This window comes from Pogoniulus pusillus, chromosome 34, assembly GCF_015220805.1.
Source record: "Pogoniulus pusillus isolate bPogPus1 chromosome 34, bPogPus1.pri, whole genome shotgun sequence".
Lineage (NCBI taxonomy): Eukaryota > Metazoa > Chordata > Aves > Piciformes > Lybiidae > Pogoniulus > Pogoniulus pusillus.
The window spans coordinates 2,098,130-2,114,452 of NC_087297.1; the positions used below are offsets into that span (position 1 = coordinate 2,098,130).

The following is a 16,323-nucleotide window of genomic DNA, read 5'->3' on the forward strand; positions in this document are numbered from 1 at the left end:
GGGCAGGTTCAGGTTAGACATCAGAAGAAACTTCTTCCCTGAAAGGGCTCTCAAAGCCTGGCACAGGCTGCCCAGGGAGGTGGTTGTGTCCCCAGCCCTGGCGGTGTTTGAGAGGCAGAGCTGAGGAGCTGAGGGCCATGGCTTTAGCCCCAGCCTTGGCAGAGCTAAAGAAGAGTTGGGCTGGGTGAGCTGAAAGGCCTTTCCCTGCCCAACTGACTCTGTGATTCTGGGGTCCCACACGCTGGAGGGAAGTGGGGTGGCCTGAGGAGGGCTCTTCTGGTGCCTGCCAGTTCAAGCAGGTGAACATTTTGTACAAGAGCCTCACGGTTTGGGAGACCTTCTGAGCTGATTCAGGCTGCTTGGTGTTTCCTTGTGATGGAACCATGGAATGGAAGGGGTTGGGAGGAACCTCTGGGGATCATCCAGCCCAACCCCCCCTGCCAGAGCAGCATCAGCCAGGGCAGGGCACACCGGAACGCATCCAGATGAGTCTAGAAAGTCTCCAGGGAAGAAGACTCCACAACCTCTCTGCTCCAGGGCTCTGCCACCTTCACAATAAAGAAGTTTCTCCTCGTGTTGAGGTGAGAATCTTCTGTGTTCTGGCTCCTTGCCCTACCCCTGGGCACCACTGAAAAGAAGCCTGGCACCTTCATCTTGGCACCCACCCCTCAGGTATTTAGAGGCATTCTCATGGGCTTCAAGTTTGCCTTTGAGAGCAGTCCTGCATGGCCACAGCTTTACACAGCTTGTTGCTGGGACTGTTGATCATCTTTGGCTAATTGTGATTCATCAAATCCCTCTTCTTAACTCAAGCAATTAGGGCAATCATTCTTAAGATGTGTCTGAAGTTGAACTCTTGTTCTGTGCACTGTGAACTGGCCTGGAGGTCTTTCTCCTGTAGGAAGGAGGTGCTCAAGGTGCTTGGAGAGTTATCTCAAGCTGCATTGAATTGCTCTTCCAAGCACTCATTCTGCTTCCCTGTTGGAGAGTTGCTACCTCTGACCCTGAAACTAGGTCCAGGACTGGTGTGGAACTGCACAACCTCTTCAACACCAAATTAGGGCACCACTGCAGAAGGGCTCCAGCAGCAGGACAAAGCCTTTCCTCTAGAGCCCTGCCCAGCTCTGTCTGCAGCAGCAATGATTCCTGCTGGTGTGCTGCACACTGGGGAGGAAAAGGGCTCTTACCCCTGGGGGAAGTGCAGCATTGTCCCTGCAGCACCCAAGCAGGGGATGCACAGCATGGGAGGCTTGTGGTACTACTGGGAACTTTCACTGGCTTGCAAGCTGCCTGGCAGAGGAGCTGGGGGTGCTGATTGAGAGCTGGCTGAAGATGAACCAGGGTGTGCCCAGGTGGCCAAGAAGGGCACCAGCATCCTGGCCTCTGCTGGGGGATGCCCACTGACAGCACAGGAGGCAGTGGTGAAAGCTGAGGCAGAGGAAGTGCCATGGGAACATGAGGAGGATTTTTTTCCCTGTGAGGGTGCCAGAGCCTGGCACAGGCTGCCCAGGGGGGCTGTGGAGTCTCCCTCTCTGGAGATATTCAAGACCTGCCTGGGTGTGTTCTGTGTGACCTGCTGCCCTGGCAGGGGGGTTGGGCTGGCTGAGCTTTGAGGGTCCCTTCCAGTCCCTGACACTCTGTGATGCTGTGAACCTTGAGCTGAGGAAGCTCTTTGAGCTGTTTCAGACAATGAGTGAGCTACCAGTCACAAGAATCTCTCCTCTCTTGTTTGATACCCACACAACTCTGGGCTGGCTTCCTGCTGTTACTTGGAGAGTCTGGTGGCAAAATCATCTGGAGACACTGGAAGGAAATTCTTTACAGTGAGGTTTGGAACTGGATGAGCTTTAAGGTCCCTTCTGACCCAACCATGTCTAGGATCTATGGACTGAGGTGAGGGCACAGGTGGCTGAGATTGCTCCAAGCACAACCAAAGGAGCCCTGGGGTAAAAGGGGTGAGCATTTTCCCTTCCACCATTGTGATTTTCCTTCACTACAAGCACACTTGGATCAGTGAAATGCAGCACACAGGTACCAGGAGGCTCCAGAAGTGTCTTAGCTCGATGAAGTTGAGCTGCTAACTTTGCAAGGTTAAGTATTATGCCCTGAACACATCCCAGCAGTCAGTCCTGTGCACACCAGAGCTGCTTGAAATGCAGGAGATGGCATTTAACACAATCTTCTTGTGGTGGATGCATCTGGATGTGTTCCTGTGTGCTCTGAGCTCTCTTGTCTGGTCCTGCTCTGGCAGGGGGGGGTCAGACTCAATGATCTCTTTGGGTCCCTTCCAACCCCTGACATCCTGTGAGCCTGTGTGTCTGTGGAGGCAGCCAGCTGAGGATCTGGTCTGTGATTTCAGTGGGCATGGCTGAAGCTGCAGAGCTCAACCTCACTGCACTAAAGGAGAGCTCTTCATTGGTAATGAGCCAGCGATGGACACCTGGAGCCCAGCAGGCCAATGGCAGCCTGGGCTGCCCTGAAAGAAGTGGGGCCAGAGATGGAGAGAGATGATTTAGCTCTGCTCTGCTCTGCTGAGACCTCACCTGGAGTACTGTGGGTTGGACCTCCAGCACAAGTGGGATATGGACCTGCAGGAGTGGGTCCAGAGGAGCCACAAAGATGCTCAGAGGGCTGGAGAACCTCTGCTCTGGGGACAGACTGGGAGAGTTGGGGCTCTACAGCCTGGAGAAGAAAAGGCTCCAGGGAGACCTTAGAGCTATGTTTCAATATCTGAAGGAGACCTGCAGGCAGGCTGGGGAGGGACTGTTCAGAAGGGCCTGTGGGGATAGGATGAGGACAGTGGTTTGGAACTAGAGCAGGGCAGGTTCAGGTTGGACACCAGGAGGAAGCTCTGCACAGTGAGAGTGATGAGACACTGGCACAGGCTGCCCAGGGATGTGATTGAGGCTCCATCCCTGGAGACATTCAAGGTCAAGCTTGCTGTGTCCCTGAGAAGCCTCCTCCAGCTGAAGGTGTCCCTGCTGAGTGCAGGGGGGTTGGACAAGAAGCCCTTTGAGGATCCCTTCCAACCCAATGCAACCTGTGAATGTCTCGTCCTTTACTACAGAGCTGCAGAAGCTGCTGCTGAGGTCTCTGTGTTCTCTTCCCAGCTCTTCCATGTTGCCTATGTCCTCATCAAGTTTGCAAATTCCCCTCGTCCAGATCTCTGGGTCCTGGAAAGATCAGTGGACTTTGGAGGGACCTACACCCCCTGGCAGTATTTCGCTCGTGAGTATCCATCGTGGCCCAGCTGGCAGCTCCTGGCTTGGACAGAGTCACTCTGGAATGGGTGAAGAAGTGGCTGGAGGCTGGGCCCAGGGAGTGGTGGTGAATGGTGCCACATCCAGCTGGCAGCTGGCACCAGTGGTGTGCCCCAGGGATCAGTGCTGGGCACAGTCCTGTTCAATATCTTTAGTGAGGATCTGGACCAGAACCAGATTGAGTCCAGCAGCAGTAAGTCTGCAGATGACACCAAGCCAGGAGCAGCTGTGGAGCTGTTGGAGGGTAGGAGAGCCCTGCAGAGGGACCTGGCCAGGCTGGATGGGTGGGCAGAGGCCATTGGGATGAGATTGAACAAGGCCAAGGGCAGGGTTCTACACTTTGGCCACAACAACCCCAAGCAGCACTACAGGCTGGGGCCAGAGTGGCTGAGAGCAGCCAGGCAGAGAGGGACCTGGGGGTGCTGGGAGAGAGGAGCTGCAGAGGAGGCAGCAGTGCCAGGTGGGCAGCAGAGCCAATGGCATCCTGGGCTGGCTCAGGAGCAGTGTGGGCAGCAGGACAAGGGAGGTTCTTGTGCCCCTGTGCTCAGCACTGCTCAGGACACCCCTGCAGTGCTGTGTCCAGTTCTGGGCTCCTGAATTGAAGAGAGCTGTTGAGGTGCTGGAAGGTGAAGAGAAAAGGGCAGCAAGGCTGGGGAGGGGCCTGGAGCACAGCCCTGTGAGGAGAGGCTGAGGGAGCTGGGGGTGTGCAGCCTGCAGCAGAGGAGGCTCAGGGCAGAGCTCATTGCTGCCTGCAGCTGCCTGCAGGGAGGCTGTAGCCAGGTGGGGTTGGGCTCTGCTGCCAGGCAGGCAGGGCCAGAAGAAGGGGACACAGCCTCAGGCTGTGCCAGGGCAGGTCTAGGCTGGATGTGAGGAGGAAGTTGTTGTCAGAGAGAGTGATTGGCATTGGAATGGGCTGCCCAGGGAGGTGGTGGAGTGGCTGTGGCTGGAGGTGTTGAAGCCAAGCCTGGCTGGGGCACTTAGTGCCATGGTCTGGTTGGTTGGGCAGGGCTGGGTGCTAGGTTGGGCTGGCTGAGCTTGGAGCTCTCTTCCAGCCTGGTTGATTCAGTGATTCTATGATATGAAGACAGGTTGAGAGGTTGTTTCACATACAGAAGAAAAGGCTCCAGGGAGACCTTAGAGCAGTATTTGAAGGGGGCTACAGATATCTGGAGAGGGACTTCCAACAACAGTGTGGAGTGACAGAATGGGAGGTGATGGCTTCAAACTGGAGAAGCTGCATTGAGATCACTTTAGGAAGCAATGTAGCTGGATTTAGGAAGCAATTTTTCCCCATGAGGGTGTTGAAGCACTGGAACTGGTTGCCCAGAGGGGTTGTGGAAGTACTGAAGGCCAGGTTGTGTGGGACCTTGAGCAAGTTGGGCTGGAAGGAGGTGTCCCTTCCCAAGGCAGGGAGGCTGCAATTAGATGATCTGGAAGGTCCCTTCCAACAGAAACCATGTTATGAAGCTGTGAATTTCCAATTTTCTGTGGTGAGTGACACAATCATTAACTCAATTAGAGAGCAGACTTCACCTGAAAACACAGGAGGCAATTCTGTGATGGTGATGATGATGATGATGATACCAACAACAATGATGATGATGATGTTAATACCAATAACAATGATGATGATGATGTTTCTTTTCACATTGAATAATAACTTTGTGCTTCTTTGTCTAGACTCAAAGGCAGATTGCTTGGAGCTGTTTGGAAAGGAAGCAAATGTTCCAGTGAGGAAGGACAATGATGTCCTCTGCACCACGGAGTACTCTCGCATTCTGCCCCTTGAGAATGGAGAGGTAAGTGCTGAGAGGAGGCCAAGGTGTGAGGCTGAAGAAAAGAGCATCTCTGAGTGCTGAGAGGAGGCCAAGGTGTGAGGCTGAAGCAAAGAGCATCTCTGAGTGCTGTGAGGAGGCCAAGGTGTGGGGCTGGAAGCAAAGAGCATCTCTGAGTGCTGTGAGGAGGACCATAGAGATACTGGAAGCAAAGAGCATCTCTGAGTGCTGTGAGGAGGCCAAGGTGTGGGTCTGGAAGCAAAGAGCATCTCTGAGTGCTGTGAGGAGGCCAAGGTGTGAGGCTGAAGCAAAGAGCATCTCTGAGTGCTGAGAGAAGGACCATAGAGATGCTGGAAGCAAAGAGCATCTGTGTCAGAAGTTTGCTCTCACTAAGCCCCAGAGCTGGGAGCAAGTTTCCAGCCATGACTGCTGGAATCTACATTCCGAAGTCCACAAGCAGGCATTTAAGTAGCTGGGAGACGTTTGGAGGGGGAGGAGCTGCTTCCTCCTAACTTTCACCATTCCCTGGGGGGGAGTGGGGCTGCTCAGAACCACCTGTGTGGGCTTTTACCACGGTTCAGGTACCTCAGTGCCTGTGAAGGTTCCCTGAACACCTCCATGAGCACTGCAGCCTGAACTGCCTCACAACAGCTCATGGCAGCAAGGGCTGGGGGAGCAGACATTCCCCACTAGGAGCAAGAAGATATTTGAGAAGGATACAGCAAATGCTCTCTGTTTATAATCGAATCCATGTGTTTGGACAAGGTTGCTCTGATTTTAGCTGTTGTTTCTTGCTAGGCAGAGCTGTGGCTTGTGTTATTTGAATGGATGTTAAGCTCCTGGCTGTGCTGGTGGCTCCTGCTGACGTTCTCCTGTCACGTCTGAGCTGGCTGGAATCCAGCTCTGAACTCCTCAGGAGTCATGAGCATAAGGCTCTGGGATTGAAATTTCCTATTCCTAGGAACAAATGATGAGAGGAGGCCAAGGTGTGGGGCTGGAAGCAAAGAGCATCTCTGAGTGCTGTGAGGAGGCCAAGGTGTGGGGCTGGAAGCAAAGAGCATCTCTGAGTGCTGTGAGGAGGCCAAGGTGTGGGACTGGAAGCAAAGAGCATCTCTGAGTGCTGTGAGGAGGCCAAGGTGTGGGGCTGGAAGCAAAGAGCATCTCTGAGTGCTGTGAGGAGGCCAAGGTGTGGGGCTGGAAGCAAAGAGCATCTCTGAGTGCTGTGAGGAGGCCAAGGTGTGGGTCTGGAAGCAAAGAGCATCTCTGAGTGCTGTGAGGAGGCCAAGGTGTGAGGCTGAAGCAAAGAGCATCTCTGAGTGCTGTGAGGAGGCCAAGGTGTGGGTCTGGAAGCAAAGAGCATCTCTGAGTGCTGTGAGGAGGCCAAGGTGTGAGGCTGAAGCAAAGAGCATCTCTGAGTGCTGTGAGGAGGCCAAGGTGTGGGGCTGAAGCAGAGAGCATCTCCAGGATGATAGCAAATGGACTCAAGTTGCACTGAGGCAGGTTTAGGTTGGATGTTAGGAGAAACTTCTTCCCTGAAAGGGTTCTGCAGCCCTGGCAGAGGCTGCCCAGGGAGCTGGTTGAGTGTCATCCCTGGGGCTGGTTCCGAGAGGCAGAGCTGTGGTGCTGAGGGCCATGGCTCAGCCCCAGCCTGGGCAGAGTTGGCTGAGCTGGAAGGGCCTCTCCAAGTGAAGCAGTTGTGTGGTTCTGAGAGCAGCATTTGCCCAGTAACAGATGTGGGCATTTTCCCCTGGTGAAATCCTGCCAAGGACAGTGTGCACAGAGCAGCACTGCTGGGGCTGTGCCACTCGTGTGCTGGGTGACCTCTCCTAAGGGACCTGTGCTGCAGCCAAGGGCACTGCTGCCTTGCCTTGTGCTTGGCTGTGCAGGAGCCACCTGAAAGCAGCAATCTGCTACCTGGCCAGTTGTGGAGGGAGCCTCTCAGTCCTCTAGGTGCAGGCTGGGTTGCTGACCTGCTGGAGGCTGCTGACCTGTCTCTGGCTAGAGCAAAGCAGCCCCGGGGCTGCTGCTGGGACACTCAGCTGAAGCTGCTCTCCTCCGAGGGCGTTTCCTGAAGCAGCAGCAGCAGCTCAGTGCTCGCTTCCAGGGGGCCCTTCAGTGCTGCCCGGCACTGGACCTGCTAACAATAACAGTTTCCAGGAATGTTTGTGCCTTAACCCAAAAATAAATGTACTTTGGGACAGAGCCAAACCCTGATGTTTTTGCCCAGGCAAACCTCCCATTGACACTGTCAGCTGTTACTAGAACTCTTTGTAGCTGCTGCTCTTGTTTTTCCCTCGGTCCAAGGTGCCCTTTATGTGTCTTATACTTACTCTTTTCTAAGCAGAGGCACTTTTTTTCCTCCCCAGTGTGCTATAAAGGTAGTGAGAATCCAGGCAAGGCCAAGACCAACACAGAATCACAGATTGTTAGGGGCTGGAAGAGACATGAGAACATCATCTAGTCCAACCCCCCTGCCAGAGCAGGATCATCTAGACCAGATCACCTCACCCCCCCCCTCCTTTTCCACCCCACCTGCCCCATTTTCCTCCCTTTTCCCCCCAAACCCAGAGCACCTGGGATCTGTTGGACTCTCCTCAGGTGTGGCCACTTTGACCTCTCTACCCACTCCCCTTTTTAAGCCTCTCCCAGACAGGCAGAAGCTGCAAGCTGCCCCCACTGGGCAGAGAGATCTCCTCCCATCATCACTGCTGAGCCCCTGTGGTGTGTGCCAGGCGAAGGCGACAAGGGCCAGGGGTGGCAGCCCCACGCTTGGGTAGGAAGAGAGTTGGTAGCCTCTCCAACTTGGGTGCTGGGTGTAGCCTCAAGCTACGCCAGGGGAGATTTAGGCTGGAGGTGAGGAGAAAGTTCTTCCCTGAGAGAGTCATTGGACACTGGAATGGGCTGCCCGGGGAGGTGGTGGAGTCGCCGTCCCTGGAGCTGTTCAAGGCAGGACTGGACGTGGCACTTGGTGCCATGGTCTGGCCTTGAGCTCTGTGGTAAAGGGTTGGGCTTGATGATCTGTGAGGTCTCTTCCAACCTTGGTGACACTGTGATACTGTGACACTGTGATACTGTGTTTTAGCTGGTTGAGGGTCTTGCCCCTGGCTTTGGGGTGGGTGTAAAAATGGTGGTGGTGGAGCAGGAGCTGTTTAGGCAGAGTGAAGGAGGAGGGGAGCAGGAGCTGCCTGGGGCAGATGAGGGGTGGTGGTGAGCAGCATTTTCCCCACTGTCCTGGCTTTGGGAGGAAATGTCCCTTTAGAGGTACTGTCCCTTTAGGACAAGGGGCAATGGATGCAAACTGGAACCCAGGGGTTCCACCTCGGCATGAGATAAAACTTTGCTGTGAGGGGCAGAGCCTTGGAGCAGGCTGCCCAGAGAGGTTGTGGAGTCTCCTCCTCTGGAGACTTTCAAGCCCCATCTGAATGTGCTCCTCTGTGACCTGCCCTGGGTGATGCTGCTCTGGGAGGGAAATTCATAGAACGGTTTGGTTTGGAAGGGACCTTGGAGGTCATCTAGTTCCACCTGCCCTGGCACTGCCAGGGACGCCTCGCACCAGCTTCAACACCCCCAGGGTGGGGGCATCCACAGCCTCCCTGGGCAACCTACTCACCCCCTTCGGTGTCAAAAATGTCTTCCTAATATCCACTCTAACTCTGCTCCCCTCGAGGTTAAATGCGTTCCCTCTTGTTGGACTCAATGTTCTCTGCAGGTCCTTTCCAACCCCTACTATCCTGCGCCTCCCTGCCCCTCCCTGCCCCGTCTCGCCCCACGCCTCCCTGCCCCGCCCTGACTCGCCCTGCGCCTCCCTGCCCCTCCCTGCCCCGCCTCGCCCCGCGCCTCCCTGCCCCTCTCTACCCCGTCCCGCCTCGCCCCGCGCCTCCCAGCCCTGTGCCTCCCTGCCCTGCCTCGCCCCGCCCCTCCTTGCCCCGCCCCGCCTCGCTCCTCCCTGCCCCTCCTTGCCCCGCCTCGCCCCGCGCCTTCCTGCCCCTCCCTACCCCGCCCCGCCTCGCCCCGTGCCTCCCTGCCCCTCCCTGCCCCGCCCCGCCTCGCCCCGCGCCTCCCTGCCCCGCCCCGCCCCTCCCTGCCCCGCCCTGCCCCGCCTCGCCCCGTGCCTTCCTGCCCCTCCCTACCCCGCCTCGCCTCGCCCCGCGCCTCCCTGCCCCTCCCTGCCCCGCCCCGCACCTCCCTGCCCCGCCCCGCCTCGCCCCGCCCCTCCCTGCCCCGCCTCTCTCCGCCCTCCCCTCCCCGCCCCGCTGCTCCCCGCCCGGGGTCCCTGCAGCACGCCCGGAGCCGGCAGTAAATGCTGTCCTCCGCCGAGCGCTGCTCGCGGTGCCGCCGGCCGCTGCTGCCGCTAACCGCAGTGCGGCTCTCCCCGCGCAGGTGGTGGTGTCTCTGGTAAACGGCCGCCCCGGAGCTCGCAACTTCGCTGCCGCTCCTCACCTGCGCGACTTCACCAAGGCAACCAACGTCCGCCTGCGGCTGCTCAGGACCAGCACCCTGCTGGGACACCTGATCGCCAAAGCTCAGCGGGACCCCACTGTGACCCGCAGGGTGAGTCCTCGCTGCGCGCACCTTGGCTCCTCACCGCACGGCCTCACAGCCTGGTGGGGCTTGCAAGGGAGCTCTGCGTCCAGCTCTGGAGCCCCTGGGACAGGAGGGATGTGGAGGTGCTGGATGGTGTCCAGCAGGATGAGCGCAGGGCTGGAGCTGCTCTGCTGTGAGGAGAGACTGAGGCAGTTGGGGCTGTGCAGGCTGAGGAGGAGAAGGCTCCCAGGTGACCTTCTTGTGGCCTTTCAGTGTCTACAGGAAAGCTGGGGAGGACTTTCTAGGCTGTCAGGGAGTGACAGGAGTGGAGCAAAGCTGGCAATGGGTAGAGTCAGCCTGGATGTTAGCAAGTTCTTCACCGTGAGGGTGGTGACACACAGGCACAGGCTGTCCAGAGAGGTGGTGGAAGCCTCATCCCTGGAGGTGTTTAAGGCCAGGCTGGGTGAGGCTCCGGACAGCCTGATCCAGTGTGAGGTGTCCTTGCCCAAGGCAGGGGGCTTCAGGCTGGATGATCCTTGTGGTGCCTTCCAACCCTGACTGATTCTATGATTCCAGTCCAACCCCTGCCAGAGCAGGAGCAGAGAGTCCAGCACAGGGCACACAGGAACACATCCAGACAGGGCTGGAAAGGCTCCAGAGGAGACTCCACAGCCTCTCTGGACAGCCTGTGCCAGGGCTCTGGGACCCCTAACAGTAAAGAAGTTCTTCCTCAGGTGGAGCTTCCTGTGCTGCAGTTTCCATCCACTGCTCCTTAGCCTATCCCAGGGTACAGGAGAGCAGAGCCTGTCCCTGTCCCTTCCTTCCTGGCCCCCAGCCCTCAGATATTTACAGGCATTGCTCAGATCCCCTCTCAGCCTTCTCCTCTTCAGACTCTCAGCCTCAGGGCTCTCAGCCTCTCTTCATCAGGCAGAGCTCCAGCCCCTATAGCATCCTTGTAGCCCTTCCTTGGACTATCTCCAGCAGCTCCCTGTCCCTCCTGACCTGGGAAGCCCAGAGCTGGATGCAATATTCCTCACTAGGGCAGAGTCTTAGAGACCAACAAAGGATCTGACTGTTTAAACTATGCAACATCCTACCCACTGGAACTCCCAGTGCCCCACCCTTACATGCCCATGCTTTCCCCAGGGAACCTGGGACAAGAAGGTAGCTGCCTCAGCAAGGAATTCCAGCAGTGCTTCATGGCTTGCAACAGGCTTCTGCCTTCTGTGCTTCTGAGTTTGAAAGGAAGCTGAGTGCATCCTGGCAGCTGTAAGGAGCCAGAGGAAAGCTTCACATAGAATGTATCCAGTTGGGAGAGACCTCCAAGCCCACTCAAGTCCAAGCCTCCACCCAGCACTGCAGGGTCAGCCCCAAACCATGTCCCTAAGCACAGCTCCACAGGCTGCTGGAACACCCCAGGGCACAGCACTGCCCTGGGCAGCCTGTGCCAATGGCTGAGAACCTTCCAGGGCAGAAATATCTCCTGAGCTCCAGCCTGAGCCTCCCCTGGGGCAGCTTGGAACCATTTCCTCTGCTCCTGTCCCTTGCCCCCAAGCAGCAGAGGCTGCCCCCTCCTTGCTGCAACCTCCCTGCAGGGAGCTGCAGAGAGCAATGAGCTCTGCCCTCAGCCTCCTCTTCTGCACCTGCACTCCCCCAGCTGCCTCAGCCCCTCCTCACCCCCAGCTGCTCCAGGCCCTTCTCCAGCCTCACTGCCCTGCTCTGGACAGGCTGCAGCCCCTCAGTGTCCTCCCTGCAGTGAGGGGCCCAGAGCTGAGCACAGCACTCGAGCTGTGGCCTCAGCAGTGCTGAGCACAGGGGATGGGCACCTCCTGTCCCTGCTGCTGATCCAGGCCAGGATGCCCTTGGCCTGCTTGGCCACCTGGGCACTGCTGGCTCATGCCCAGTGACTGCCAACCAACACCCCCAGGCTCCTCTCCAGGTTGCAGCTTTCCAACCACACATGCCCAGGTCTGTAGCTCCCCTTGGGGCTGTTGTGACCCAAGCCAGGCTGCCATGGGCCTGCTTGGCCACCTGGGCAGTGCTGGCTCATATTCAGGTACTGTTTATCAGGGTGGCAGCTTTCTAACTGTCTTAGAACTGAGAAGCTAAATCTCTCTCTCCAGTTTTGTAAGGCACTGCTTTCCCTTGTGAATTCAAGGGAAGAGTTTCAGGACACAGTGCCTGAGTGTCTGAAGGAGCAGCACTCAGAGGGCATGCTCCAGAGCTACAACCTTTCCACACTTCTTAGCCATTTTGGTGCATTTTGGGCTATCCAAAAGCTGGAAAGCCAAAGTTCCACTCCAGTGGGGAAAGGTGAGGAAGGAATTTCATCTTCCCTGAGGGAACACCAGACAGAAATCCATGCACTTGGAGATGCTGCAGACTTCACCTTGTGTGGTTGGGTTCAAGCTTTTGATTCCAAATGAGGAGCTGGGAACAATTGGAGGAAACCCTGGGGCAAGGCTGGGGGTACTGATAGATAGTAAGCTGAAGATGAGCCAGCAGTGTGCCCAGGTGGCCAAGAGAGCCAATGGCATCCTGGGCTGCATCAGGAGCAGTGTGGCCAGCAGGACAAGGGAGGTTCTTCTGACCCTGTACTCAGCACTGCTCAGGACACATCTTGAGTACTGTGTCCAGTTCTGGGCCCCTCAATTCAAGAAGGATGTTGAGGTGCTGGAAGGTGTCCAGAGAAGGGCAACAAAGCTGTGAGGGGCCTGGAGCACAAATCCTATGAGGAGAGGCTGAGGGAGCTGGGGGTGTGCAGCCTGCAGAAGAGGAGGCTCAGGGGTGATCTTATTACTGTCTACAACTACCTGAAGGGACATTGTAGCCAGGTGGGGGGTGGCCTCTTCTCCCAGGCAACCAGCAATAGAACAAGGGGACACAGCCTCAAGTTGTGCCAGGGTAGGTATAGGCTGGATGTTAGGAGGAAGTTGTTGGCAGAGAGAATGATTGGCATTGGAATGGGCTGCCCAGGGAGGTGGTGGAGGCACTGTCCCTGGGGGTCTTCAAGCAAAGCCTGGCTGAGGCACTTAGTGCCATGGTCTGGTTGACTGGCTAGGGCTGGGTGCTAGGTTGGACTGGATGATCTTGGAGGTCTCTTCCAACCTGGTTGATTCTATGATTCTAAGGCACTGCACAAAGCTGTGTGAAGAGTCCTGCACTGCAGTTACTTGACAGCAAAGACATGAAGTACCTTGAGTGTCTTAAGCCACTTTGAAGCTGCTGCATGCAAGCAGGTGTAAATGAGTTGGCTTGGCAAGAAGCACAGCCTGAGTGTAAGGCACATCTGGTGCTGGCACAGCCATGGGATGTAGAGTTGATGGTTGGACTTGATGATCTTGGAGGTCTTTTCCAACCCAGGCAATCCTGTGATGCTCTGAATGAGCTGTCAAATGCTTTACCAGATTGGCAGAAGAGGTTGCTGATTCTCATGGCAGAGACCTTCCAAGTCTAGGCAGTAGTTAATATTCTTAAGGAAAAGCTTTGAATGAAGCAGATGAAAACCAGACCAGTTCTGGTCTTGTCTTCAGGTAGCTGCCTGGCTTCCTCTGGCAGGGGTCTGACTCAGTGCCACACTGAGAGGATGTTTTGTGTCTACACTGTAGCAGTTCAGTCTATAGACTTACGTAGTTTGATTTGGAATTGTAGAATCATAGAACCAAGCAGGCTGGAAGAGAGCTCCAAGCTCAGCCAGCCCAACCTAGCACCCAGCCCTGCCCAACCAACCAGACCATGGCACTAAGTGCCCCAGCCAGACTTGGCTGCAACACCTCCAGCCACAGCCACTCCACCACCTCCCTGGGCAGCCCATTCCAATGCCAATCACTCTCTCTGCCAACAACTTCCTCCTAACATCCAGCCTGAACCTGCCCTGGCACAGCTTGAGGCTGTGTCTCCTTGTTCTGTTGCTGCCTGCCTGGCAGCAGAGCCCAACCTCACCTGGCTACAGCCTCCCTGCAGGCAGCTGCAGGCAGCAATGAGCTCTGCCCTGAGCCTCCTCTTCTGCAGGCTGCACCCCCCCAGCTCCCTCAGCCTCTCCTCATGGGGCTTGCTCCTCAAAGCCCTCATTGCCCTTCTCTGTACCCACTCCAGCACCTCAATGTCTTTCTTGTACTACAGTGCCCAAAATGGACACAGCACTCAAGGTGTGGTCTCAGCAGAGCTGAGCAGAGGGGCATGATCTCTTCTGTCCTGGTGCTGGCCACACCATTTCTGGTCTGGTTGACTGGATAGGGCTGGGTGCTAGATTGGGCTGGATGAGCTTGGAGGTCTCTTCCAACCTGTGTGATTCTGTGCTTCTATGATTCACTGCTCTCTGCAGCTGCCTGAGAGGAGGCTGCAGGCAGGTGGGGGTTGGGCTCTGCTCCCTAGCATCAGGTGATGGAAGGAGAGGAAATGTCCTGAACTTGTGCCAGGGGAGGGTTAGGTTGGAGAGAAGGAAAAATGTCTTTGCAGCAAGAGTGGTCAGGGACTGGCAGAGGCTGCCCAGGGAGGTGGTGGAGTGCCCATGGCTGGAGGTGCTGCAGAGAGCTGTGGCCATGGCAGCTGGGGCCAGGGTTTGGTGGCCATGGTGGGGTTGAGCTGAGGGTTGGACTGGGTGAGCTTGGAGAGCTTTTCCAACTGAAAGCATTCCATGATTCTATGGACGTTAGCAGAGGTTTGACTCCCTGACTGTGGCCTTGTCTGAAGCAATGCCCTTAAAACTCTGCTGGGGAAGGCTTCACAGTCTGGTGTTGGTATTTCTGACCCAGTACAAGGACAGACCTGAAAGTTCTTCCTGTGCTTCTTCCCCAGTATTACTACAGCATCAAGGACATCAGCATTGGGGGTCGATGTGTCTGCCATGGCCATGCTGAAGTGTGCAATGCCAAGAGTGCTGATCACCACTACCAGTGAGTACCCTGAGTGTGACACCAGGCTGAGAAACACAGCACAGGAGTGTTTCCAAAGGACCTTTTGGATTGGAGAGATGTAGGCTTAGAGGATTTGTCATGCTATTAAACCCCAAATAGACTGCTAATGATTGTGAGCATTCTGATGCAGTGACTGCTAACAAGTCAGCCTTGGCTGTGAATGCAATGACCAAAAGTCTTTACAGGCTCACAGGATGTTAAGGGTTGGAAGGGACCTCAGAAGATCTTTAGGTCCAACCCCCCTAAAAGATCAGGAGCAGAGAATCTAGCACAGGTCACACAGCAACACATCCAGACAGGGCTGGGAAGGCTCCAGAGGAGACTGCACAACCTCTCTAGGCAGCCTGTGCCAGGGCTCTGGGACCCTTACACTCAAGAAGTTCTTTCTCATGTTGAGGTGGAGCTTCCTGTGCTGCAGTTTCCATCCATTGCTGCTTTTGCAACTGAGCAGAGTTTGTCCCCTCCCTCTTGGCCCCCAGCCCTCAGATATTTATAAGCAGTGATCAGATCCCCTCTAAGTCTTCTCTTCACCAGACCAAACAGCCCCAGGTCCCTCAGCCTCTTCTCATCAGGCAGGGCTGGAAAGGCTCCAGAGAAGTAGACTGCACAACCTCTCTGTGCAGCCTGTTCCAGACAGAGTCCATGGGGACATGGTTTAGTGGCCATGGTGGGGTTGGGCTGCTGGTTGGTCTGGATGACCTTGGAGGGCTTTTCCAGTCCAAACAACTCTATAATAAGTAGGTTCTTCAGCTCTGTGTAAACAAACATGAGCTGCATTTTCCTGATGAGTAGTGTGCACCACTTTAAACCCAAGCAGATGAAGTTTCAACCCTGATTTATTGAAATCACAAACACAGCATAATGAAAAAATGATGAAGGCCTGCAAAGGAAGATGATAAAGATACTGAGTGATTGTAGGTTAACAAGCTTCAGCCTCAAGGTGAGGCTAAAATAGGGCATCCTAAATTCACAGAATCACAGCATTGTCAGGGCTGGAAGGAACCTCAAGGACCATCCATTCCAACCCCCTGCCATGGGCAGGGACACCTCACACTAGAGCAGGATGCTCAGAGCCACATCCAGCCTGGCCTTAAACACCTCCAGGGGTGAGGCTTCCACCACCTCCCTGGGCAACCTGTGCCAGGCTCTCACCACCCTCATTGGGAAGAACTTCTTCCTAATGTCTAATCTCAATCTGCCCTACTCTAGCTTGGATCCATCCCCCCCCCAGTCCCCTGACAGCCTAAAAAGTCCCTCCCCAGCTTTTGTGTAGCCCCCTTTGGATACTGGAAGGTCACAGTAAGGACTCCCTGGAGCCTTCTCCTCTCCAGCCTGCACAGCCCCAACTCTCTCAGCCTGTCCCCACAGCAGAGCAGCTCCAGCCCTCTGCTCATCCTCCTGGCCCTGCTCTGGACACCTTCCAGCTTATCCAGGTCTATCTTGTAACAGGGGCTCCAGAACTGGAACATCTTAATGTAAGAGTCTAGCATAAGGGTTCATAGTCCAGCACAGAATCCAATTCTAAGTACTCTCTGCCAGTAATGTGTGCTGATAAACTCCTAATCAGACAGACTGCTCCATCAGGAGAGTGCTGAGATGTCCTATTGGCACTGTTTGGCCTTATGCTGGTTTGAGGCTGACTGGAATATTTTAATGAGAGCAATCAGATGACAGGCTGTGAGAAGAAGACATTGGTGGTGTCTGCTGCACTCACAGGCTTGCTGGGATGTGTAAGAGCAAGAACACAAACAGAGATAAGACAGAGTGTGTTTCTGTCTCTGGGAGTCTGTGTTTCCCTTCTGCTTGGATCTGTGTAACGTTTCCTTCTCCTCCTAACCCCCCTGGCTG

The 16,323-nt window shown here is 55.7% G+C and overlaps 1 protein-coding gene across 1 annotated transcript in view; it reads left to right on the forward strand.

Moving 5' to 3' along the window:
* The window catches only part of LAMA3 (laminin subunit alpha 3), a 179,789-nt gene that overhangs the window by 12,417 nt on the left and 151,049 nt on the right, over window positions 1-16,323 (forward strand). Inside the window, exons 3-6 of the mRNA XM_064170537.1 lie at window positions 3,111-3,228; window positions 4,941-5,059; window positions 9,416-9,586; window positions 14,357-14,454. Of these exons, the coding sequence (XP_064026607.1) occupies window positions 3,111-3,228; window positions 4,941-5,059; window positions 9,416-9,586; window positions 14,357-14,454 (506 nt within the window). The remainder of the gene's footprint in view (window positions 1-3,110; window positions 3,229-4,940; window positions 5,060-9,415; window positions 9,587-14,356; window positions 14,455-16,323) is intronic.